Source organism: Pelobates fuscus, chromosome 4, assembly GCF_036172605.1.
Source record: "Pelobates fuscus isolate aPelFus1 chromosome 4, aPelFus1.pri, whole genome shotgun sequence".
Lineage (NCBI taxonomy): Eukaryota > Metazoa > Chordata > Amphibia > Anura > Pelobatidae > Pelobates > Pelobates fuscus.
This window is the reverse complement of record NC_086320.1, coordinates 315,026,401-315,053,660: the sequence shown is the minus strand read 5'-3', so window position 1 is coordinate 315,053,660 and position 27,260 is coordinate 315,026,401. Positions and strand designations below refer to the sequence as shown.

General features: G+C 41.8%; 1 protein-coding gene across 1 annotated transcript in view; it reads right to left on the bottom strand.

The window, feature by feature from the left end:
• Window positions 1-27,260, bottom strand: part of RFTN1 (raftlin, lipid raft linker 1) — a 359,175-nt gene that overhangs the window by 57,611 nt on the left and 274,304 nt on the right. The window contains exons 5-6 of the mRNA XM_063452313.1: window positions 22,190-22,598; window positions 15,439-15,642 (exon numbers count right to left, since the gene is read on the bottom strand). Coding sequence (XP_063308383.1) covers window positions 15,439-15,642; window positions 22,190-22,598 — 613 coding nt within the window. The remainder of the gene's footprint in view (window positions 1-15,438; window positions 15,643-22,189; window positions 22,599-27,260) is intronic.

Sequence of the window (27,260 nt, the reverse complement as noted above, 5' to 3'; positions counted from 1 at the left end):
ACAATCAGCCAACAGGCAAGCCCTGTAATAAACGTTAATGCCAGAATCAATACCACTGATAAATCTTACAGCTGCTCCAGCAGAGAAAGGTGTTATATCTCTCCTTCGTGCTGACCTTCAATGACTTTTTGCCTGGAATGTAATGGCAGACATTATGAGAGGGTAGCACCCAGGACCATATTACAGGGGCTCTGTTTTTTACTCTTACAAATCCAGCTTTCTGCGCGGTGCGTATGTACAGATATATTCGGACTCGGTGAGGTCCAATATGTCGATGCTGAACATGATATTATGATGACGGAACAAATACACTTATCTTTTCTTCATACAAGTGCTTCCGTCTTTTACTATATAATATGAGTATTGCTTTATTGCAATGCACTGGGCAGAAAGACTTATACATGAAACTGTGTTAGCATGAGTGTCATCACAACTGTGAACACAGAAAGAAACTGTAACTAATCAACTAATAAGCTAAAATGTTTCTTAATTGGTTATGATTTCACCATAGAGCGGGCACGATCATTGCTGTTCTGATAAGAGAAACAATTTCCCCCCTAGGTCTAGTATTCTTGCATGGATTACATTGCTCTGGGTTTTGTAACTCTGACAGTGAAATGCGCCGGGCAGAGAGTCAGAGCTTTCACCTGCTGGAGGTGCAGACTGCATGCTCTTTCATACTGACAAAGGGATCTGGGCCTGTTAGGGGAGATCTTTTGAACATTCGACCCACTGTTCCTTACAGTACAGTTCTAAGCCAACACTCCAGGTAAATACCCACTGTTCCTTACAGTACTACTCTTGAAAAAAACAAATTCCAAAATGAGAAAATAAAACAGAGAAAAACAAATAGAACAAATGTTTTCATGCAAAAATCATCAGGCACAAAATAATCACGATCTCACAATTTACGACACGGAAAATCTTAGTGGAAAGAAGTAATCTTTCTAGAGGTGAGCTTACAAGGGTGTTCTCGCTTGGATGCAATATTTAATGTAGCATGCAGAACCTGTCAGCAACATTACAAGCAAACACATGCTGCTTTCTCTGTCACAATCCCAAAATCAATTTTCAAGCTGTGAGATGTAATAGTGCCACCATTCTGTCATGTGAGCTTAGCCTTCTAACACTTATTACAGTCAATATTTTTTTACTCATGTGTCTAATCTTATTTCTATTTCCTACTGTAAGCTACATGGCATAGCCGGAGTGCGTGTGCGAGACTCGTTTCCAGACATTGTTTGAGGAAGACGGTGGCAGCTTCGCACTGCGTTCCAGACAATCCCTGGCAGTGAATGGATTAACATGTTGAATTTACATTATCAGATTGTTAGGCCAAAAACAATGCCATCATCACGCTGATGATAACAAAAGAGGATGGGGTGATTATAATTTAGATCAAAAACTGTAGCAGCTGCATGGGAAATTTCAATTACTAGTCTGTCATCTGCTTATTCCATCTAAAATAGAGCAGGCTGCTTGTCCTGTGGTCCTAATTTAAAAAAGATACATGATATATAAATAATATGTCCTTATATGTCTATCTAGTGTAGTAAGATGTTATTATTTGATATATAACACCATATGTGAGTGTGTGTATACTATTATTTTCATCTATATGTTATCTTGCTCACTATTCTCCTTTGCCATCATTTATTTGTTCACTGTTATACCTCTAGTTTAGAGAATGTTAGCACTATATAAACACAATAATAATATTATAATAATAATAACAACAGACAATTAGGCAGAGACAAATAATCTGAATATACAATAAATGGGGCTTAAATAATCTAAATGGTCTGGTAGTGCTACTTACTTATTTATTCACATACAGCACAAGTCTAGATCATAAATAGCGTGCTTCTTCCCTAAAAGGTCATAAATTGAACCGCCCAAATGTCCCGACCCACATTGGGATAGTCCTGCATTATGGGTCCTTATTTCAAGGGCAAACAGAGACCATGTTCCCGGTCTCATTAGACATGCTCACTTTGGAAAAGACAGTGCAACAGCCAGTCAGATATTCTCTGGACTGCCAAAGAAGGTAAGCATGACTGTTGCCCAAGAAAAGGGGTGGTATAAAAGGGGTAAACAATGTTGCAGAAAGTAGGGACAGATATAAGGGAGTCTGGGGGGGTGGGCATTACCACAAAGGAAGGAGTATAATGCTAAGAGCTCTTTGCACAAGAGTGGTGTTGGTGCTAAAAAAATAAATATACAGGGAGTGCAGAATTATTAGGCAAATGAGTATTTTGACCACATCATCCTCTTTATGCATGTTGTCTTACTCCAAGCTGTATAGGCTCGAAAGCCTACTACCAATTAAGCATATTAGGTGATGTGCATCTCTGTAATGAGAAGGGGTGTGGTCTAATGACATCAACACCCTATATCAGGTGTGCATAATTATTAGGCAACTTCCTTTCCTTTGGCAAAATGGGTCAAAAGAAGGACTTGACAGGCTCAGAAAAGTCAAAAATAGTGAGATATCTTGCAGAGGGATGCAGCACTCTTAAAATTGCAAAGCTTCTGAAGCGTGATCATCGAACAATCAAGCGTTTCATTCAAAATAATCAACAGGGTCGCAAGAAGCGTGTGGAAAAACCAAGGCGCAAAATAACTGCCCATGAACTGAGAAAAGTCAAGCGTGCAGCTGCCAAGATGCCACTTGCCACCAGTTTGGCCATATTTCAGAGCTGCAACATCACTGGAGTGCCCAAAAGCACAAGGTGTGCAATACTCAGAGACATGGCCAAGGTAAGAAAGGCTGAAAGACGACCACCACTGAAAAAGACACACAAGCTGAAACGTCAAGACTGGGCCAAGAAATATCTCAAGACTGATTTTTCTAAGGTTTTATGGACTGATGAAATGAGAGTGAGTCTTGATAGGCCAGATGGATGGGCCCGTGGCTGGATTGGTAAAGGGCAGAGAGCTCCAGTCCGACTCAGACGCCAGCAAGGTGGAGGTGGAGTACTGGTTTGGGCTGGTATCATCAAAGATGAGCTTGTGGGGCCTTTTCGGGTTGAGGATGGAGTCAAGCTCAACTCCCAGTCCTAATGCCAGTTTCTGGAAGACACCTTCTTCAAGCAGTGGTACAGGAAGAAGTCTGCATCCTTCAAGAAAAACATGATTTTCATGCAGGACAATGCTCCATCACACGCGTCCAAGTACTCCACAGCATGGCTGGCAAGAAAGGGTATAAAAGAAGAAAATCTAATGACATGGCCTCCTTGTTCACCTGATCTGAACCCCATTGAGAACCTGTGGTCCATCATCAAATGTGAGATTTACAAGGAGGGAAAACAGTACACCTCTCTGAACAGTGTCTGGGAGGCTGTGGTTGCTGCTGCACGCAATGTTGATGGTGAACAGATCAAAACACTGACAGAATCCATGGATGGCAGGCTTTTGAGTGTCCTTGCAAAGAAAGGTGGCTATACTGGTCACTGATTTGTTTTTGTTTTGTATTTGAATGTCAGAAATGTACATTTGTGAATGTTGAGATGTTATATTGGTTTCACTGGTAAAAATAAATAATTGAAATGGGTATATATTTGTTTTTTGTTAAGTTGCCTAATAATTATGCACAGTAATAGTCACCTGCACACACAGATATCCCCCTAAAATAGCTAAAATTAAAAACAAACGAAAAACTACTTCCGGGAGTTGCAACTGGAGGACCGGGTGCCTAGCAGTCTGCCTGTGTCTGGTTAGTCAGCCAGTGCCTATGAAATCACAGGATTAGGTGTTTGCTGAGGGCATTAGTGGCTAAGTTGCCAGGGCATGCGCCAGGGGGTAGTGAGGCGCCAGCGACAGGGTCGGCACAAGCAGCGTTGTGGGGCGCGTTACTCTCCAGCATCCAGGGGTGCGAGTTGGCTACCTTGGGCATACATGTCCCATGCATGAGACGTGCGAAAAAATTGTCCTGGGGGAGTATGTAGATTTGTTATCCCTGGTTCCTCCAGAGAATGAATCAGTGGATAGGCCTCATAGGGGTGAGCCAGGTGAAGGGGAGAAGAGCAAGCAGATCCCACGCACGTTTGGGAATTAGTTGGTTGCAGGGCTTTAATGAGTTTGTGAGTATTCTGTTTTATGGGGGTCAATGCTGGTTCCGATATGACCAGCAGTTCAGGCAGAAGATGGCAGTGTGTCCGGGGTTGGATTTTGGGACCCAGGATGGCAGTCTTCGGCTGCTCTTGATGACCCCTAGTCGGCCATCGCCCTTTCAGGGAGCAGCTGGCGGACACATGCTGGGCCCAAACGCGGGTTTTGCTGCCTCTTTTATGAGAGCCACTGCAAGTGGTATAGTTCCTGCAGGTTTAGACATGAGTGCTCACACTGCGGAGGAGCTCACCCAGCGGTGCACTGCTTCAAAAAAGGAAAGGGGAGGCTCCTGAGACCGCAGCAAAAGGCATGGACTCCGGTGAGCGTGGTAAGGATGGCGCCATGGCTCGTGCAGTACCCTAGGCGCCTCTGTCGGATAGGATCTCCCGCGGAAATCCTACCCGAGAGAAGACCCGTACTAAGGCATTGGCTACGGTGTCTGCCTGGATATTAGATAAAGCCATGGCCTCTGGATAGTGGGTAGCGTAGTCCATCACGGTAAGAATATATCTCTTACGGATGGACTAGGGGTGGGGTTTTGGATTCCTTTTGTTCATTTGTTGGAGCCGCGTTTTGCTCACAATTTGCGTTCGGTTCTGGGTAGTGAAGGCATGTTGGGGGAAGAACTGGAAAAGGAGGTTCGCCTTGGAAGGAAGGCGGGGCCATTTGCCTTCTCCTTATTTGATAACCTTCGAGTGTCGCCATTGGGTTTGGTCCCCAAGAAGCAGTAGAGGGACTATCGCATGATTCACTACTTGTCTTATCCCGGTTGCCGGATGAGAAGGTCTCTGTCCTGCTGCGGTGGGTTGATCTGGTGAAAGGGGCAAAAAAGGTGCAGTTGAGGCAGCTTCAGGTCTTGCTGGGTCACCTGGCATTTGCGTGTTGGGTGCTACCCATGGGTCGAGCTTTCTGTTAACGGTGGGGATTCGGGAACCGTTTCATTTTATCAGGGTAACCAGGAAGCTCAAGGCAAATCTGCAGGTATGGAGCTCCTTTCTGGAGATATACAACGGTAGGTCATGCTGGCTGCGAGCATCGGTGGATAACTCGGCGTTGGAAGTCTATACGGATGCGTCAGAATCTATTGACTTTGGGGCATACTTTAAGGGTCGTGGTGTGCCAGGGCTTGGCCTGAGGCTTGGAATTGTGGGGATCTCATGCGGAACCTCACATTTCTGGAGCTCTTCCCAATTGTGGTGTCTCTCGAGTTGTGGGGTGAGAACTTGAGGGATAGGATAGTTAATTTTCACAAGGACAACATGAGTGTTGTCCACATAATTAATCGTTCCTCGTCTGCATCAACGCCGGTGTTGGCATTGCTGCGGCGCTTGATCCTGTTGAATTTACAGTATAATGTGTGGGTTAGGGCGTATCATGGGCCGGGGTGGAAAATGGCATCGCTGATGCGCTTTGTTGGTTCCAGTGGCAGCGTTTCCAAGAGGTGGCGCCGGAGGTGGATCGGGGGGGCAACCTTGCCCGAAGTCTTTATGGGAGCTCGATTCGGAGGATTGATGAGTTTGGTGTCGGAGTCGTTGTCGGCGTCATTGTGGAAAGCATACCGGATGGTCTGGTCCAAATAGCTGAGGTTTGTGACCGGGGACAGGAGCCTGGCATCGGACACGGGGTGCTTCGAGGTTACTCTTCTGTTCTTGAATAGTTTACTGGAAGAGGGTCGGTCCTGTGCCGTGGCGGAGAAGGCTCTGGCCGCTCTATCATTTTTGTTTCGATTCCAGGGTTGGTGGTTGGGGATGGGGGCAGGTGTGGTTGTTTACGGTTCTTATTTGTTCTTTTAGGATCTCCTCCCCGTTATGTATGATATTAGGGCACTCATACGTTTACTGGGCGGCATGTCGGGCTGAGGAGCGCCCTTCTGACCGTAACGTGGGGTTTTCCTACGACAGGGCTCATGTTCGGTGGAGGGGTATTCAAGGTTTGTCCTGGAGTCAAGTGTATCCAGAGTGCTGTTGTCCTCAGCAGGTTCGGTCCCGGGGCTATTATACTGGTTATTCAAGCAGGTGGTAATGATCTGGGCCGGGTGAGGACGATTGATTTAATTCACTCCATAAAGGATGATGTTGCTCGGTGTATGATATTGTTTCAGGACGTTACAGAGGTGTGGTCGGAGGAGGTTCCCATGCCGTGTTGGCAGTGCCTGCCTCATGCAAAAGGGCTTGAGCGCAGTAGGCGGAAACTCAAAATGTCCATTGCTAGGTTTGTCCGGCGGCTTGGGGGTATCAGGGTCAGGCATGTCGAATTGGAGGGTGGCAACAGCAACTTGATGCGGAAGGATTGGGTCCACCTAAATCTGATAGGTTTGGATATTTTTAGTGGGGATTGAGAGGGTGCTGGCGGCGGGGGGCGCGATGCCGGGGGAGGGGGAAGGAGGTCGGCAATGCGGTGGCAGGATACCTGGCCAGCGCATGTGAAGGCAAGTGCTGATTCGGATTGGGGAGTCACAGCCTGCTTGGGCCAAAGGCGGAAGGCAGGCTGCTTCGGACTCTGGGAACTGAAAGTAGTATATGTCTGGTGGTATAATCACCCTATCAGCTGACAGTTGGAAGTTAATGCTAGTTCAAAGTTAATAAAGCTGTGGCCGTTGCCCTTACACACCATACAGGTGTCTGTGTAATTATTGGGCAGTGGGAAGGTTTACATGGGTCAGCAGTCAGGCATACATTAACTCCAGACTGACACTCCTCATTTTTAGGTAATAGGGGCACTGACCCACCCCCATCCTGTTTTCATATTTCCTAATTATGGGAGATACGTCTTAAATTACGGGGATGTTTTAGCAATTAGATTCATTTAATTTAGAGGCAATTAAATTGCATGAAATTCTAAATGTACAAAGGTTAAAGGAGCACTATAGTGTTAGGAATAAAAACATGCATTCCTAACAATATAGTGTCCTAACCCCTATTTTCTATTCAACATCCCTCTTTTAACCTGTAAAAATTTTTTTTTTAAAAATGGTTTAAACTCACCATTTTGCATTTGAGTTGGATGTTTTGTGACCTACATATTTTATATTGCGTGTGATGTTCTCCTAGACAGGTGCAAGAAGGCCCTAACATTTTGGAGCACCATGCTATAGGATTATAGATAGATAGATAGATAGATAGGTAGGTAGGTAGGTAGGTAGGTAGATAGATATGATTTTTTTTTCTCTTTGCAGAACATTAAAAGAAAAGCATGGGGAGGCGGAGCCTGACTAGCAAGAGGAGCAGACGTGTGTACCCTGAGCTCCTGCTATGAATGCAAACAAAACTGGTTTTACCCCAGAAAAAAACGATTAAACCCACTCACGGGCAATACAGATCCCAGAGGGGACACAGCGATACACCCCAAGACCTTCCCAATCTGCCAAGCCACGGGAGACTAGAGGGGCACCGCTGCGGCCTACTAAACCGGAGCTGGGGAGAGGCGGCCGATCTCCCTGCTTCCTGGTTATAAGCGCGAACACACGATCTCCTGCCCCCCCCTTTGGACCGGCGGGGGTCATCCCGGTCCCCACTCAACTGCCTTACCCACTCGACCCGATAGGCGAACCTTGCACTGGGCCCAAGTACCTGCGGAGGCCCTGCCTAAAATGGCGACTGACACATGGCCGGCAGAGATGGCGTATGAACAACACGAACCAGCCCTCCGCTCTGTGGACCGCATGTTACAACGGCTGAATGAGCATTTTTACCAGCTATGGATCAACTTAGAGACCCACATGATCTCGATACCGCTCCAGCCTCGAATTATCAGACAGGGCGGCAGGCGACGGAGGGAGCGGAAGACCCCCTCGGGCCTCAATTACCTTAACAAGCCTGCACCTCCAACTACGGGCCCACCTGGGCCGAGGGCCACCAGGGGCAGGACCCGAAGGCATCACCCACATGGACGGAGGGATGGCCACCATGGAAGGCAGCAGACCATCAGACCCCTCCGCTACCCCAACCACGGGAAGGACCTGGCCCATGGAAGTGCCCGGGTCCGGGGTTTCAAGATGCCGGCCTTCATCCCGGCCCGGGGCTGGAGGGTGGAAGTGCCTCGCCCCCGGCGACCAGCCGCCTCTGCAACCACCCCTACCACCAGAGCAGCAATCCGAGAACAGGACATAGAGCGAGAAGGCAGCCCACGAGAAGCCCGCTATCAGCTCACCTGCACGGATGCTCCTTCTGAGCACAAGTGGTTCAGGCCGAGAGCCGGAGTCGGGTGAACCCCAGAGACTGTAAGATTCAGCCACTGAGGACACAATAATGACCCCCAAAGAGACTTTCCTATGATACCGACCTACCACTTGCCTGATAGCCCAGTTTAAGCTAGCAACTCTGCCCAAACGTTCTATTTCAAGTTAATCTAGGCCTTTTACTGTTACAGTTGCATGACCTTACCTACAAATTTTTCATGTTTTTCTTTAAGCATGGGTCTCAGTAATCTGTTTAGCCCCAACATATGTCTAACTCTCGTTGCTAATCGTTGTATTATGTTTTGTTCTTTAATCCACTCTTATAGTCCAGTTGGTAAACAAAATTGTGAGCATTACTGCAATATAGCATCCTGGACGTACGTTATCTAGCTTGTGACAAACCTATTATCAACCAAAAAATGTGCTAACTCCTCAAGACCATGAACATGATATGTATGTCGTATCAAACGCTTATTACTAATATTATGGCATTGCAAAGCTATATGTTATGTTCAAACCTGACCTCCCAGAGGCAGACAAATGATGTTAATGTTATCATATGTTTTTTACCATGCAAAATAGTCTGAATATTAATCGCCTGCCAAATACTTTCTTGTTAAACTATGTCGTCCACCTAAAGCGACCTTAAATGTTTAAACATAATAACTGAACTCTCATGGTTGCTAAGATTAGGAGACTCTAGATCAAAAATACTCCATGATTAGGCCCTGTAACTCACTGCATAGGACCTACTTAACGTTCAGACTAATGACTAGCAAAACCATGCATATACGCAGAGCGCCTAGACTCAGCAAACCTTATTAAACAACAACTATATAGTCACCTTAGCAGCAAAGTTTATCTTATTTAACCATAAATCTGGCTAGTTGTTTATTATGTTAACCAGAATAATAGATGAACATAGCCTGTGACCTCTCAGACACACCTAACCCATAAATCAATATGTGTCACTACTCGTAGACTACATCACGCAACATTCTATAACACATACCTTAACAACTAGTAGATTGTACCTAGCCAGTGGAAATCTTACTAAACCTAACCTTAAGCGTTCGACTATTCACCTACTAACAAAAAAAAAATGTGCAGATTTAACAATGCTACTTCACTGTATCATCCTGTACCAAATATTGCCTGTTTATGCTGTTGTGGCATACCTGAGCAGCTTGTATTTTTCGCTTGCACTACAAAAATAAAGAATAAAAAAAAAAAAAAAAAAAGAAAAGCATGGGTCTCAAGGTATACTTTATACACACGCATACAGAATCTACAGAAAATACATACCGATACACACAAAACAGAGAAAGCAAAACACATGAATCTTCTATGTAGCATAAAGTCAGCTTAAATCTATTGTTATGTTAGGTTCATATATGTTAGTTTTATTAATACAAAAACACAGCTTGAAACACAGCAGTGCTTTTTGTATAGTGGTTCACTTGGTTTTAAGAACATTTACAACCACACACAATATGTGATTATTTGATATTTTCAGTTGGGTACTGTGCATGGCTCTGCGTCACCTCACTGTGCAACTTTCAACCAAACACACACTTAGAATGGCAAATTGTTTATGTCAACTCCCACTACAAACCTATTTATAAAAATAATTGTGACACCACAGTAAATTTAGATACAGCTCATAAATAAAGTCCACATTTTGTCTCTGTGTTGGGTGAAATCACCATGCATCAATCAGCTTAAAAATCTAAATATCGGTAAAGACACTAACACTTCAAAAATGTTATATGGGGAAAATCTGTCCTCTGCTTCAATTATATGATAGTTGTCTGCGTGGACACAAGCAAGGAAAATTCTGACGATTATGACTTTGAAAAGATTTATTCTGATTTAGAATCACAGGAAGTTGGGACTTTTTTCTCTCCTATCTTGTTTATTTCACGACAATACACCATATACCGTATTTTTCCGTGTATAAGACTCCCCCTATATTTTGAGCACAAAATTAAGAAATCAATATTTTAAACATCAAATAGAACAACTTTCATATTTTAGACATGACTTCTGATGCCTCCCTTGCGCTACGGTACTCTGTGAAGTTAATGGCTCTATAGGGCATGCTGGGAGACTACAACTCCCCCAATACAGCAGGTGGTGTGAGGACATCCTGAGACATCACAGCAGTATTTCCTCTGCTCCCTGATCCCCATTTCCTCCCCTGTACATATAATTTAGAAAGCAACACCTACCTGAGGTGGAGCAAACCATAATAAGGCGCCATCTTAACTTAGGCGCCTTATTACACTTATTACCAGTGTTTTTTGGTTTAGTTTTTTTAAATACAGTGACATTCCGTGTATAAGACGATCCCCAATTTTAGACTAAAAATATTCAGAAAAAAAATTTGTCTTATACATGGAAAAGTACGGTAAATTCAACACTATTTCCTACAGATGATAACATTTAATGAGTGTAACACTCTTATTTGGAATTTGCATCTACTAATCAGTCCATATCAAGACAACAGCCAAGAAATGTGTAGGTTATTTTTGCTAGTGTCTATTTCTAGCCATATATTACCAGGTTATCCAAGACAATAACAGCACAGATCTATGGGAATGTTCACAATTAGGTTGCCATTGATACTGGGCACTTGCAAAGTCTAATTTATTGGGCTGTAAGGTTGTTTAAACACACTGAACAAAATTATAAACGCAACACTTTTGTTTTTGCTTTCATTTTTCATGAGCTGAACTCAAAGATCTAATACTTTTTCTATGTACAGAAAAGGCCTTTTTCTCTCAAATATTTTTCACAGATCTGTCTAAATCTGTGTTAGTGAGCACTTCTCCATTGCCGAGATAATCCATCCACCTCACAGGTGTGTCATATCAAAATGCTGATTAGACAGCATGATTATTGCACAGGTGTGCCTTAGGCTGGCCACAATAAAAGGCCACTCTAAAATGTGCAGTTTTACTGTATTGGGGAGGCCCTGGGGGGGAAGGTCTGAAAACCAGTTAGTATCTGGTGTGACCACCATTTGCCTCTCGCAGTGCAACACACCTCCTTCGCATAGAGTTGATCAGGTTGTTGAGTGTGGCCTGTGGAATGTTGGTCTACTCCTCTTCATGCTGTTGTATACGCTGATCCAAGGCATCCCAAACATGCTCAATGGGTGACATATCCGGTGAGTATGCTGGCCACGCAAGAACTGGGATGTGTTCCGCTTCCGGAATTGTGTATAGATCCTTGCAACATGGGGCCGTGCATTATCATGCTGCAACATGAGGTGATGGTCGTGGATGATAGGCACAACAATGGGCCTCTGGATCTCGTCACAGTATCTCTGTGCATTTAAAATGCCATCAATAAAATGCACCTGTGTACGTTGTCCATAACATACACCTGCCCATACCATAACCACACCGCCACCATGGGCCACTCAATCCTCAACGTTAACATCAGCAAACCGCTCACTCACACAATGCCATACACGCTGTCTGCCATTTGCCTTGTACAGTCAAAACCGGAATTAATCCGTGAAGAGAACACCTCTCCAAAGTGCCAGACGCCATCGAATGTGAGTATTTTTCCACTCAAGTTGGTTATGACGACGAACTGCAGTCAGGTCGAGACCCCAATGAGGACGACGAGCATGTAGATGAGCTTCCCTGAGACGGTTTCTGACAGTTTGTGCAGAAATTCTTTGGTTATGCAAACCGATTGTTGCAGCAGCTGTCCGGGTTGCTGGTCTCAGATGATCTTGGGGGTAAAGATGCTGGATGTACTGCCAAATTCTCTAAAATGTCTTTGGAGATGGCTTATGGTAGAGAAATTAACATTCAATTCACGGGCAACAGCTCTGGTGGACATTCCTGCAGTCAGCATGCTAGTTGCACACTCCCTCAAAACTTGCGACATCTGCAGCATTGTGCTGTGTGATAAAACTGCACATTTTAGATTGGCCTTTTATTGTGGCCAGCCTAAGGCACACCTGTGCAATAATCATGCTGTCTAATCGGCATCTTGATATGCCACACCTGTGAGGTGGATGGATTATTTCGGCAAAGGAGAAGTGCTCACTAACACAGATTTAGACAGCTTTGTGAACAATATTTGAAAGAAATAGGACTTTTGTGTACATAGAAAAAGTCTTAGATCTTTGAGTTCAGCTCATAAAAAATGGGGTCAAAAACAAAAGTGTTGCGTTTATAGTTTTGTTCAGTATATATATATATATATATATATTAATTAGGTTTGTTCCTGTCTTTATTTTAGATTACTGCCCCTCCTGTGTTTATCTATATAAAATTTTTTTTTTAAAAGCCATTTCATTAACCTTTATACCAGTGCAAGGACAGGCTCCTCAGACCCCTACTGACCTCTACTGTGAGATTGTCATTACTGATCATTTTTGTCCAATAAGATGCGGACATGCTGTGCCATTACACTGATTCTCTTAGAGAAGCATTGAGTCCATTGGACACATAGTGTTTAGCACGAGTAAACTTTACATGTGGATACATGATTCTGTTTGTGTCAGAAGCCACTAGTAGCTGTTTCTTTGAAAGGCCCGGATTAGAGGAAATTGCTAAATGTAAACAGTCCGTTTTTTTAGAAACTGTATGGTTTTCACTTGCAAGGCTACAAGGGCAACAAATCACATCAATACGTTTAAAAAATTCTGCTTTGGGTACTTCTTTATATCTACAACCAGTGGCGGAACTACCGTTGGTGCAGCCAGTTATCGGATGGCCTATGCCCTAAAGACCACCTGATTGGCATGTGTCTTCAGTGGCCCAGTCGAGCTGTTAAAGGGTTCTTTAACTTATCTGCAGCTTGGGAAGAAGAGGCAGAGAGGAGGGGGCAGGTCTAGGAGAGCCCCTGACTCCCAGCAGCCTCAGCCAGCAGACTGTCCCCCATGGATCCCATGGAAGCAACCCTACTGCACTCAAAAGGTAAGAAAAAGGAAGGTGGCTAAATATGTGTAAATTTTGCATGCGTGTTTATGTGTGTGTCTCTATCTTTCTCTGTGTCTGTATGTATGTCCGTGTATCTGTATATGTGTCCGTGTATCTATCTGTATGTCTATATGTACGTTTGTGTATCTAACTGATTCTGTGTATTTGCATGTGTGTCAGTGTGTGCACCTGTGTATCTGTATGTGTCAGAGTAGCTGTATGTATGTCAGTGTTTGTATTTGTTTGAGTTTTATTGTGTGTATATATGTGTGTGTATGTATCTGCATGTGTGTCAATGTGTGTATATATGTGTCTGTGTATCTGTCTTAGTATCTGCATGTCTGTAATTGTGTATCTGCATGTGTCCGTGTTTGTATCTGCATGTGTGTCACTGTGTATTTGCATGTGTGTCTGTGTGTTTATCTAGGTGCCTGTATATCACGCTGTGTGTCAGTGTGTGTCGGTATCTGCATGTTTGTCTGTGTGTTTATATTTGTGTGAATGTGAATCAGTGTGTGTGGCAGTGTATATCTAGATGTGCTTACATCTCAGCATTCAAAGGCAAACACTACACATAAGTAGAGCACTGATGTCAAATGGCAACAGTACATAAAAACACCCAACACTACATTCAAATATACCCCTAGATTCACACACAAATACTCCATACAAAAACATGCTTGCATTTGAACACACAAACCCTGCTCAGTGTTAAATACAGCCATTACACAAATTACAAAGAAAAACCAAAAGGAAAATATAGGGACTACTTTTCTTTCCTTAAATAAAGCCATGCAAGGGTAAGCAGATGGTAGATCCCAAGCATTGTGGTATTTGTACAACAGATGAGGATCTACCTTTTGGGCACCCTTGCGATGGGAGGGGCTGGGGAAAACAATTCTTGTGCCAGGATCCTCTCAACGTTATTAGTTTTGTCACTGTCTACAACAATTAAATGACCTTTGTTGAATAATATTAGATAGGTTATATGTCTGCTAAACATTTTTATTGGTGTCTCTCCCTGCTAGCTTTATATATTTATTTATTTATTTTGTTTCGTGAGCTTCCAAAAATACTCATGATTAGATATGAAACAGCGTAAAAAAATAAGAAATGTTCCATTAAGAGTTATTTTTCTCATCCAGGCATGACTGACGCCCGTTCATTGGATTTTTTTTTTTTTATTAACCACAAGCTCAACACCCACTCAAAACATTAGTAGCAGACTCTTAATATTAGAACACATTAGCATACATACTTATTAAGATAATGATACAAATTTTGTTTAGGTCCGTATTCCAGTATTTTAGATCAGAAATGAATTCATTCAGCCCATAAAGGTTTTAGTCAGCACCGTACAGGCTAGCTTTTTTGTCAGTGTGTAAATACTGTAGGCATGATTGGTAGACGGATAAGATTGATTGGTCTCTTTGAATTCAAAACTAGAAGGGGTCCTGTGTTTCCACATGAAAGGCACTGTGAATTAAATGATGGGGGAACCACAGAATTTGATGTTGCATGGAGAAGTAAACATTTAATTTAGAGATAGCATTTAAATGGAACATTAAATGTTTGGTATTAAATCACAAATTTGTTGACTGACATTTGGTCCAAACCAACTGGCAAGTCAAAACACCCAACACAGAACACACCTTCAAATTACAACTGACAGTCTGCACGTTGTTCTCTTTAATTTAAAAGTGGTGGAATACAGAGAAAAACTAAATATATACCACTGTCTAGGTATGTCTGGACTGTATTATTGTAGTATCTGGAGAATCTACCATCTTCATTCTAAAAGTCCCACTTGCTTGTTTCTGAAATCCATATAAATTGCATACATTGTGTGTAGATTGCCAAGAGAATTATAACAAATGGAAACTCTGCAACGAAGTGTTCTTCGTCTATCGCCATGTCCAGGTGTGTGACCGAGCAGTAGTAGGTTGGGTTACAGTGGAAGCTGCACACTGCCCAAAGCATTCTGGAATTTTAAACAGATCTAGGGCAGCAGAACATACAGTTCTTTCTGTGCCAAAAACCACTTACAGAATACATACAAATAAAAATTATGCTAACTAATTAAATGTAATAGATTTATACACATAAACTCCCTCTGACTCATAAACTTGTGTCCCTTGTCTCAGTCACGTGAGATGCATAGAACAGGTAATCAAACACACACACACATTATAAAAGTTTCCATACCATTTACCGTTCCTAGATAATATACGGCATTCACAAGTGAGCATCCTTTTCTGAAATGGTCTGTCATGTGTTCCAGCCAGTTTGCTTCCAATCCATTGATAGTATTTCCTTCTTTGGAGATTTTCATTGGGATGTTAACGGTGTAATACTTTCTGTATTTTTGTTGGGTCTTTGGCTTGTTAAAAAATGCCAAAATCTCACTTCCTGGGAAAAAAAAGACACACTTTAATACACACACACACGTTATCTTCTTTATGATTTTATTCATTACATTTTTAACACTTTTAGAGTGATGTTTTGAGAAATACACAGCTTTCTATTATGTGGTCCTTTGTGGTTTGTAGAAAAAAAATATTATCTGCTAAATACAACAAGCACAGAAAAGTATAAAAAATACATGTATCAAAAAGATAGGAGACATATGGTTCTAATTATGAGGAAAATATTTTAATATATTATTCATGAAGTATTTGGGGATATTTGAAATATGTTTCGGGAACTTGTGTCTCAAAATCAGAGCCTTAAATTATTTTCTTGAGAGAATATTTAAATATTAAATATACATACAAAAATGCATTCAAATGAAGCGTTTGAAGCGGACGGTAGCATGGCCGCAGACCTCCGGGCCAGAAAGTCTGATAAACTGGACTTAAGGGCTCACACACCCAAATCAAACCCCTCAGAAGTTCGCCTGAGACCCGCAGGAACCAAATGGGCCGCAAAAACAAAAACGCTAAGCCAGACAACAGGGACATCGGGGAATTGTGGCGGCAAGCGCACGAGGCAGCAGACGGCTGCTCCGACTTTACGGACGGGTCATCAGATGAGGAAGGGAGTGCTTCCACGGCAGCTAAGCTAGCCCCATCAACAACATAGGCGCCAACACACGCGAAGACCCCCACTCCAGTGACCATGGAGGCGATTGGGGAACTAATGGTGACCCACCACAAGAAAATTGCGGCCGACGTGGCCCTGATAAGAGGTGACATTAAGGGCATAACAGTGAGGCTGGGAGTGGTAGAGGCCTCCTCCGCTGACCACACCACCCAGATCGCAGATCTGCACAGGAAGACAAGAACCGCAGAAATAATCTAAAACTCAGAGGAGTCGCCGACTCAATACCAGAGGAAGAACTTCCACACTTTGTCAGGCGACTCCTCACTGAGCTACTGACCCCTAAAGCAGCAAAAGCAATCGCCCTGGACGGTCTGTTCCGCATACCGAAGCCAGCGAAGGCCCTGCCTGCCACTCCAGGGGACTTAATAGTTCAGTTCCAATCCGCCAGAGACAAAAGAGCGGTTCTAGAAGCCACAAGAAAACTTGCCACTTACTCCTTCGAAGGGATGACCCTCTCCTTTTACGCAGACCTGTCAGGAGGGACACTAGCGCGGAGAAGATCCATGCACGCATACACAGCTTTACTACTGGGACCCAGCTGCACCATCCACGTCGACAAAGGGGACTCCAAACATGTTGTACGCAATATGCAGGAAGCCGTTGGGACATTGAGCCTACTTAACCTACCCGCAGACTCGCTAACACTTACGCCCAGCGAACCGCACAAGCACACTCAGAGGAAATGCTGCGAACGCCCCAAAGTTTATTCTCGGGGGGCGACCCTCGGACCCTTATGCCACGGCCACCACTTGAAGCCGGACTCCGACCCACGTGAACTCTGCTAACACCGCACCAGACTATACTGCGGCAATACGCACAGTCTGAAGGTTACTAAAAATATAGTTACACAATTGCTTATTGCCACATCACGTTCCTACCGCATTCAGCATGTAATATAATAGGGGGACACGAGCATAATATTTTTACCCGCACGGCAAGTGGTCCCTTTAAGCCACAACACAAGAACTGCCATGCTGGAGTGGACACTATGCACAAGGTAAAATGAGGCCCAGCCAGGGAACCGGCTGACTTAACAACTTTGGGTGCTGGTTGCCGCCCAAGATAAGTCTCCGGACGGGGACTCTAACCTAGGCTACTAATGACCCAGCGGCACCAGTGCAGCAAAAATATTACGAAGGTTAAAGTTGTCATTCTATTATTAAAATGTTAGAACTGTGTTCCTACCATTTAACGCTTATCATATTACGCATAGCAGCTCAGCTCCTGCCTACCTAGGACTAGCCAGACTAGCTCAAGCTTAAACCTGCTAGCTCGAAAAGCCTTACCCTGACACACAATACTTGAGAAACGCAGTCAATGTCAACTCTTACCTAAACCAGTACATAAAACACCGCCAAGCTAGCATTGGCCCACCATGCCCTACACGTGTCTCACTCAAACACACACTGCTAATGCAAACATTAACACTAGACAACCTTTTGAAATGCATAAGTCATTATCTGATACAATAATCATCATAACACAACGCCGCAGAATGACACAAATGTTTATACTAGATCACTGTTCTCTTATTATGTGCAACGCTGCAAACACATTCGTTCATCAAATAGATTGCTACTGTTTAAACAAAACTGCCTGGTTTTGCATGTTTTACAACACAAAAAAAAAAAAGAATTGTGCAAGTTTATCATGCCACTGTTTAACCTATATGTATCTTTATTTAACCTATATGTATCTTTCTGTAAATGAACGCTTTTGTGGCGCATGACAATGCTCTGTAACCACCCGCACAACAAAAATAAAGAATTAAAAAAAAAAATGCATTCAAATATATGCAAAATAGATGTTCACATTTAATGTTTCTGCATTAGCATAACTAATCTATACATATAACTGTTATATTATGTTAGATTGATTGTCATGTTTCACTACGTCAGTCTTCTTATAACCCTGTCCTACTGTTGAAAAATAGTAAATATACTAAATGGTAAATGTACTAAATATGTGAATAGACATATACAACCCGATATAATACATTAGAAAAATGTATACTTAGGAGACAGCTTCCCAAACTTGTTTACTAGCACCAAAACAGATTTGATTTTAGTAGATTAATATGACAAGCACCAAAACAACTTAGCTTAATGAAGTTGTTTTGGTGTATAAAGCATGCCACTGCAGTCTCACTGCTCAGTTATCTGCCATTTGGGTGTTAAATCACTTTGTTTATACAGCCCTAACCACACCTCCCCTGGCTGAGACTCGTACCGCCTCCATACACACTTCCTGAAAAAGAATCTACTTTTAGAACTTTCCTTATTGCACACAGGGCCGGATTTTCAATAAGGCTAACGATGGGACAGCAGGCATGAGAGGGGCAGTACAGCTGGCTGGGAGATTAAAGATATCCCTTAACGGCCAGCCCATTCTCATACCTAGGGAGCCAGCTGCTGTGACAGTGTGTGCAGCGTCCCGCCCGCATGAGAAGGAGATGCTTGTTCTCCTTCCCAGAAGACTACTGAGCAGCGGCAACAATCACTGTCATAACCCCCCACACAACCTCCCCTATGCTTGTAAGTGAGGATGAGGCGGCCAAAAGATGACAGCCTGCAAAGAAGGGAGCAGGCAATGCAGCCATCTCTTCCCCTCCTCTATTATGTCTAGCTAGGGGCACTTGCCAGCCACCGGCCTGCCTTAAACGTCACATTTGCACACATTTAATATAAATAAATAAATATATTTATTTTTTTCATTACCAAAAAAAACTTTATTGAGTGCAAAATAGCATTGTACACTATCCAAAATATAGAAACTATTCAAAATTATAGTTCAACAGATGACTGTAGGTAACAGTCCTAAATTGGTAGCAGCTTCTAAAGACACAGTAGTGGGGGAAGGGTGGAGTATATATTTGCTTATTTCTCAGTGTGCACTCAACCTTATCATAATGGCTGCTTTCTTATTTTCTTTCTCCTGAAAAGCTTGTATCATTTAAAATTAGTATATGAAACATGCAATAGAAGGTTCTTCCCACGCATTCTCAGCATTTCAATATGTAGCATGATGAATTTCACAGCTGGTTTAAATCAACCATTATACATATCATTAAACTGGTAAATCATTAAAACAACGTCCACACAACATGTAAACAGTTTTTATGGTTTATCGACTGATATAAAGTTGCTGGATCCAAAATGAAGAAAATTGTGTAATTTCTCCCTTGGTTAATAAATTGGGAACAGTGTAATATCATAATTGAGGGTGGAAGTGTTTCTGATCCACAGAGACATCATTTGAGTCCTATGTTAATTCAATATACTGGTTATTACTTTCATTTATACGAATGGAGCGTAGGCTTTTCTTTTATTTAATGCAATAATTCTTAAACTTTTTGATAGGGACTCACATTCTCCATGTATCATGTTTGTTTGATAGGGATTCATATTACGTGAATGACATTGGCTTGGGGACCCAATTGAAAAATTCGATGACCCATTTTTTCAATATAATCTAGTATATATCAATAGGAATTCTGAAAAACATCTTTATTCTATTAGTCTCTATGTGAACATGATATCCATCGCTGGTAGGATCACTGAATTGCATCAATTTATTGAGGGTGGCTGCCTGAGCACTATTAAACATGATCTATTTGTATCACCTTTTGAGGACGCGTTAAAATGGCTAGGAGATCAAATTTTGGGCTCTGGATCAGAAGTTAAGAACCATCCCATTGATAATATTTAAATGAACAAATTTAAAGATTTGACTATTATTGGTTTGAATGGCTAAAAGAAATATAGTTAGCGTGTCAAAATGTTTTCTTTTGGTAATTATTTTTTTACCATCGTTCTTGTGCAAAAATACATACAGAAATAGTGCGTAGCAAAAAGTATCACATTTGTAACAGGGTTATCAGTATATGATTGAAACAAAATGTCAGTCATTAAAACAGATTCTTAAGAACTGTAGCCTTTTGCTATTAAGAATTATAGTGACATGTTACACAGCTAGAGTAACAATGCTACTGTGAGTGTCGACATCCTTCAAGTAACAGATAATGTTCTGCTGGGGTCAGTCTCATTTTCTGTCTATACTTCAATTCGTGACCCCTTACAGTCAGAGGGATCCTTTAGGTACTTGAAATATTGGCAGTTGTGGTTTGACTGCGTTTGATGCCACCACCTGTGTCTTATCCCTAATCAAAGTGACAACAGAGAAAGAGTACAAAGATCACTCATCCAGATTACTATTTAAAAAATGAACCTTAGTAAAAAAAAAAAAAAAATGATACCTTTATAAGACCCAGCAGTATGCATTTTCATTAAATAAAACAGATCAATATGGAATTCTACCCACCCTGCAGAGAGGTCTATTTGGATAACTCATCTGTGTGATGTTTAATGGCAATACGGGTACCCAACCACTTTGGATACTTGTAAATAGAACCCCTTATGACAATTGCACATTTCTTCTAAGACAAACACAAATCTGTGTTTTATATACCGAAAGCACTGCCTGTCTTTACCCTTATTCATCTAATTCAAATATATGATTTCTTTCAACCCTTAAATCTATGTGTGTTTAATGCACAAACAAAGATGACCCCATTAGGAATCGGTGCATAATGTTATTGTTTATTTACAAATGCGGAATGAAGAACTTGCGTAATACTATGTTAAATCCAATTTTGTACTAATTTGAACTAATCTTAAAATACAATGTATTTTATAAAAACAAAATACAGAACACACGTTGAGTATTCATTTTGATATGTTTGGACACATACTGTAAAGGCTGATTTTTGGAACCAAAGACTTTGCCTGTTGACTGCATTTCACACACTGTTCGGCCGAATGATTGACACCCCGTCTTTTATAATATGTTCACCTCCCCCATAATGCTCTGCAAGTCATTAAGCTGACTAGTTTTCAACATAAATGTCGATCATAACAGCTGTAATGACAAAGGTCTGCTATCAGTGGCATAAACTGGAGATATATGAGAAAGTGGTGTTTTATATTAAGCAAGAGCTGGTGTGTGAATGGCCCAGAAAGGAAATATTACTTTGCAAGTAATGACCTTTCTAGCATATAACCTTTACAGTTGGATTCGGTTTATCAGAAGTCAGCACATGTTAAGAGAAATCTGAAATTGAAAACTGAGCATCCAAATAGATTTATAATGCCAGGCTATTAAACAAAATCTGTCCAAAGCAAAGCACACTAAGCTATTTTACTATTGTGGTAGTGCCATGTAGTATGGGAGCCTTATTTGGCCTTTAGCAGAACATTTTCTAGTGTCCTGATCTACCTTATTGTTAGAGGGGGTGAAGTGATATTTGCTAATCAATGTGTAGCCTAACTTTACCCCAAACAGCATCTATTTCTAATTCCCACTATAGAAAACAGACTGCATTTATGATGTCACTAGCATATGCTAGTTTATTGCTATGTACCTATAAACATAAGATACACGGCAATGCTGCAATGCTTAAGTTCACAGTCATTTCTGGAAATGCTTCCACAGGGTTTGCTAATCTCCTGATTGGGAATCGAAGACGACCAGGGAGTGATGCTTAGCTTTCACAGATAAGGATACACTGTCTGGACTGAGGCAGCTATGTTATGCCAAGGATAACCTCTTCCTCCCCTAATAACTAGAGTTAGGGGAACATCCTCAGGTCTGACCCAGATATGTGCATAATCGATACGTACTGTCTGCTTGGACAGATAGGCTTTTTATGTTTTAGATATTTTCTTTCAAAGCCAACATTTTTTCAGGCTTATGTTAAAATAATGTTGGAATAATAAAACTATTGGATCAGAATACGGACATCTTTTAATTCATGAACTATGATACAACAAAGTAATTGAGTTTTAGAATTACGTACTTTTAAAATGGGAGTCCTCAGGCAGAGTAGAGTCTGTTGTTGTTGTTATCTTATCATGAATAAAGACATCTTCATTTGAGTTACTCAAAGTAAGGCTTATCATTTGGTCTCCTTCATCTGTGGTTGCTGAATCTAGATTTGGTTGTTCGGTATCAAGTCCATCCTGTGTTGGTACTTTGGAGGGTTCACCATTTTCATTATTTATTGCTGTAAACATGCTCCCTTCGCAACTATCAGACTTTTCTTTTCCAACAAATGTGTTATACTCAACACTGCACTCTTTTTTGACAGTACATTCGGGAGAGCTGCAGTGACTCAGACTATCAGGACTATGAGTTGTGGTTTGTGGAATGCAGTCTGACTGTACGATCCCGGCAAACTTCGACCCTTGACTGGCTGCATCTTCAATCTACAATATAAAAATACATGTTAAAAAACGGGAGGAAAGGAAAGTAGATCACAGAAGTTAAACTAATATAATCCCAAATGGACAACATCAAGTGGATCATAACCAATTTTGTTATCATGATAGAAGAAAGTCATATCTTAATGGAATGTTCTGTTAGCCCATGATAGCTTAATGGAATGTTCTACTAGAGAGTGATAGCTTAATGGAATGTTCTATTAGCCAGTGATAGTTTAATTGAATGTTCTCTTAGCCAGTGATAGTTTAATGGAATGTTCTGTTAGCCCATGATAGCTTAATGGAATGTTCTATTAGCCAGTGATAGTTTAATGGAATGTTCTATTAGCCATTGATTGTGTAATGGAATGTTCTGTTAGCCCATGATAGCTTAATGGAATGCTCTGTTAGCCTGGGGTAGCTTAATAGAATGTTTTTTAGCCGGTGGCCTTTGAAGAAAGTAAGTGTGTCACTCCCGATGGAATAGTTTGATGAGCATATTGAAAATACTAGGCATCATTCCCCAACTCCTACACAAATTTAAACCTACCATAAACATTGTCAATGAGATATGCCTACAATAAACCATGAATCAGCATATACTGATTTAGTGCAGTTCGATACAATAATTACCATTCCAACATGTTGCAATGACCCGCCAGTAACAATTGGATGAATGAGACATACGTTGTTTAGACACCATTATTTGGTCACACAAACTGAATAAAAAATCACATTGTTACTACTAAAGGAATGAGGGAGGCCAACATCCACTTTAGGATTAAACCTTGGACAGATGTGCAGGATGCATGCCAAATAGATCTGCCAAGTTTGCAAATCCCTTCGGTACTTAAGGAGCAGAGGTACAATAGTATTGCTGTAACTAAAGTGTCATAACTAAGGAGTGACCGTCTATGAAGATAGTAAGAACCAGCACACACCTAAAATGAGTTTCTGCACAGGGTGTAAATGGACCCAGGTTCAATCCAAAAAAACTCAGCAATACAAATAAAAAAAATTATATCCATATATTGAGCACCAATTTTTCTGTGATTCAAATTTCATTTTATTTTGTGCAAAATAGCATTATGGACGTTGCTTGTTTAAACATTTTGAGGCACAAACTGTGGAAAATGAGTGAATAAACCTTTCCCTCTGCATAATTAGAAAATTCAACCAAAACACTAGTATTTCAAGCCAAAATGTGGCATGAATAATACATACCCCTTCATAACCTTGTAAAGTGCTAAGTTGGCGCAATATAAATTACAATAATATTAAAATAATATCAAACCAGGGGGCTCTGTGTCAAAACCAGTTTGTATACTAATAGCAGGTATACTCCTGTAAAATGAAGCTTTGAGCCCAATTGCCATTCAGTTAGAGAATGATCCTGTTTTTTTTTTTTTTACTATAGTCCTGTTTAATTTGAGATGCACAGTGGGGAAAAAAATACACAAATGAAGGATACAAGCTGGTTCCACGCTGGTTGCAAATAATGTAGAGTACCAAATTTTTTTTTTTACTTGAAAGGTGATCCTTGGTTCATGACTGATTGTGTCATATTACCTAAATAGTAAACACTATGAAACCCATTCTAGCCTTTCTATACACTTTTCTATAGACTACCATTGGCTCTGGCAACCAAGATCACGAGTTCATGGTTGGTACAAAAAGTATGTATTTTTTGCATCTCATCCTAGATGAGTTAATGGCATCACTATATGCCAGGCTGTCAAGTGTGCTAAATTATAGAATATACATTTATTAGATGAAAATGCTATAACTCCCTTGAAATTAAGCACTGTTTTAACACCAATTAAATTATTTGCTATGTGTAGCTAGTTCTTTAAGGTTGATAAATCTTGTTAATAAGCACCACTATATAGTCTTGCTTTATTACTTGTTTATTCTATAAACGATTTTTTTTTAATTGTTTCCCAAAAGCTCTAATTTACATAACATATAAATATCACAACAATTTCTTCTTGTGTATAAAATCATTCTGTAACATATACAGTGGTACCTCGGTTTACGAATTGAATGCGTTTTTTTCGTATTGCGAAAAATTCATAAACCGAAATGTGGTTTCCCATAGGAATGCATTGAAAACAAATGAATCCGTTCCGGAGGTCAGAAAAAAGTCAAAATGAGCTGGCATGGGAGCCAACCCACAATGCAGAACACACAATAAAAGGCATGCAAACGACAAAGCTAAGCTCCCTACCTTTCCACAGCTTGAGAAATGCACCAAAAAGTCCCAAAACTAAAAATTCCAAAACGGCTCCAAAACTTGATGTAAAAAACGCTCCAACACCGCCAACATCTCCATGTGCTACCCATAGGCTGCAGCATGCACGGGGGCAGCGCTATTATGCTCCCAGGCGCAATGCATCCTGGGTAAACTTGCTTTGTATTGCAAATTCTTTTTGTAAACCGAGGCATTATTTTTCATGGATTTTCATTTGTAAACCGATAATTATGTTAACCAATTATGTTAACCGATAATTATGTTAATTATGTTAACCAACTTGTATAAGGTGAAATACATGGTGCTCCTAAAACAATAATTAATATGAAAGAGAAAAAAAGAAAAAAAAAATATCTGCACAAATTCTCCAAGGTTATTCCACTACAAATATAATAAATATAACCCCAGAAAACAACTATGAGGAGCGTGTGCTTAACAGTTTAAAACAACCGTGTATACTTAACACAAGATAAAATGTGTCTTTATCAGAGAAGAATGGGCGGTGTGTCCTTAATAAGCTCGTTTGAGCACTGTCCTCATCTACCTATTGTTCCTGAATCATTTTGTAAAAGTCTAATTCATTGTTTAATCTTCCCCCATTCAGAATATTGTAAAGTGCTGCAGAATAAGTTGGTGATATATAAATACCAATAATAATAATAATTGTACATAACTAATGGCGTAATAAGGCCAAGTAAATGGAAAGAAACCACAATCCAAGAGCCAGGTGAGTATAACTTTCTGTGTCTTAAAAGGCTGGTTGTAAAGCTCATGCGCCACCTGGCTAATTTGTGAAACTCCGCCTCTACTCCGCAATGTCTGAAACACAATAAAGTTGTACTTAACTGGCTCCCGGCTTGTGGTTTCTCTTCATTTACTTGGCCTTATTAGGATGTTATTCGGACAGTACTTTATATATAATTAAGGACACACAGCTCTGGCTGCTCAATTTGCTCTTGTCCTTTACTGAATTATATTTATTAATATTTTATTGTGTTTTTAAATTTTTTTTTAAAAAATTCTTATTAATAAATATTCCAACGGGGCGGAGCCGAACAGCCAAGCTGAACAGACGTGCCGAGACCCAGCTCCTGAACCCAATCGTACTTTTATGGGGAAAAACTCACGAATCTCGGCACGTCCAACTCTAGAATAGCTCCTGACAAGCGGAGGGCACCCAGGCGCACAACCCGATACCTCAAGCGAGCAGTTCGACCGCCGGGTACCCAGATCCAGCTATTGAGGCCTGCTGACACACCAACATGCGGCACACTCCCATGGGCAGCGCGGGAGAGACGGCCGCTCTCTCGCGACTCTCACACCCAGCAGAGGTACCACAGAGCTCACGTTCCCCCCCCTATGGACCGGCGGGGGTCATCCCGGTCCGTGCCACTCAGGGCCACAAACTCCTTCAAGCTCCTGCGGGCGCACGCAACCCGCAATCGGTTTCCAAAATGGCGGACGCCGACCGAGTTCAGGGGCCCACACTCACCCAGCCTCTGCAAGTGAGACCTACAAGCGGGACACCCCACGAGGCCGGTATAAAAGCAGCCTTTGACCACTTCTGGGAGCGACTATGGGCCACTTTGGCGCAGACCCGAACAGCCAAAACGGCCTCCCGCAAGCCAATCACCCCTCCGGCGCATAAACCAGCACCGACAAGCATCATAGAGCTACTAACCGGGACTAAGCGAGAAAGAAGAGAGACGGCTACCCCCCGACTATTATGCCGCAGACCACGCATCGGAAACTGCCTACCTGGGTCCCGACACAAGCGGAGAACCCACAAGCGGAACCCACAGCTGCTCAAGCACAAGAGAAACAAACGGGGGACTTCTGCGTGGCTCTCAACCAACAGAGTCAAGATGGACACACAGCGCATTGCCCGCCAACAAACCAGCAAAGCTGCTACAAACGCCCTGAGGGGCTCTGACCCTCTGCTCGGAGGAAACACCCGGACATCTACTCGCAGGTCAGCATGGGGAGAGGCGAAGCAGACACGTCGCCGAGAACATAGGCTCACCACCCAAGGTACCCATGAAAAACTGGGGAGTTGTAGCGGAGCCTCCCTGATTCCCAGCGGTGCCGAAGTCTTACTGAGCTGGGATTGCGGAATCGGCTGAAGCCTTGGTCAGAGGCGCTGAGCCTACCTATTGCTCAACTGACTCACGAAGCTGTTTTACATTATACTAGTTTATCTTTGTATAGGCATTACTAAATCTTATAAAATGCTAAAGTTATGTTTTACCATATGAAACACTTAGGAGTATACTTTAGTTAACCACTTAAACTAACCTCTCACCTATGCCGCACACCTGTCACTCTAAACGTAACTTATTTGCACATGCTCAAACAGCCTAGCACAAACACTACAGTTCACTACTGATCTAATGCTTGTTATTCTATACACACATATA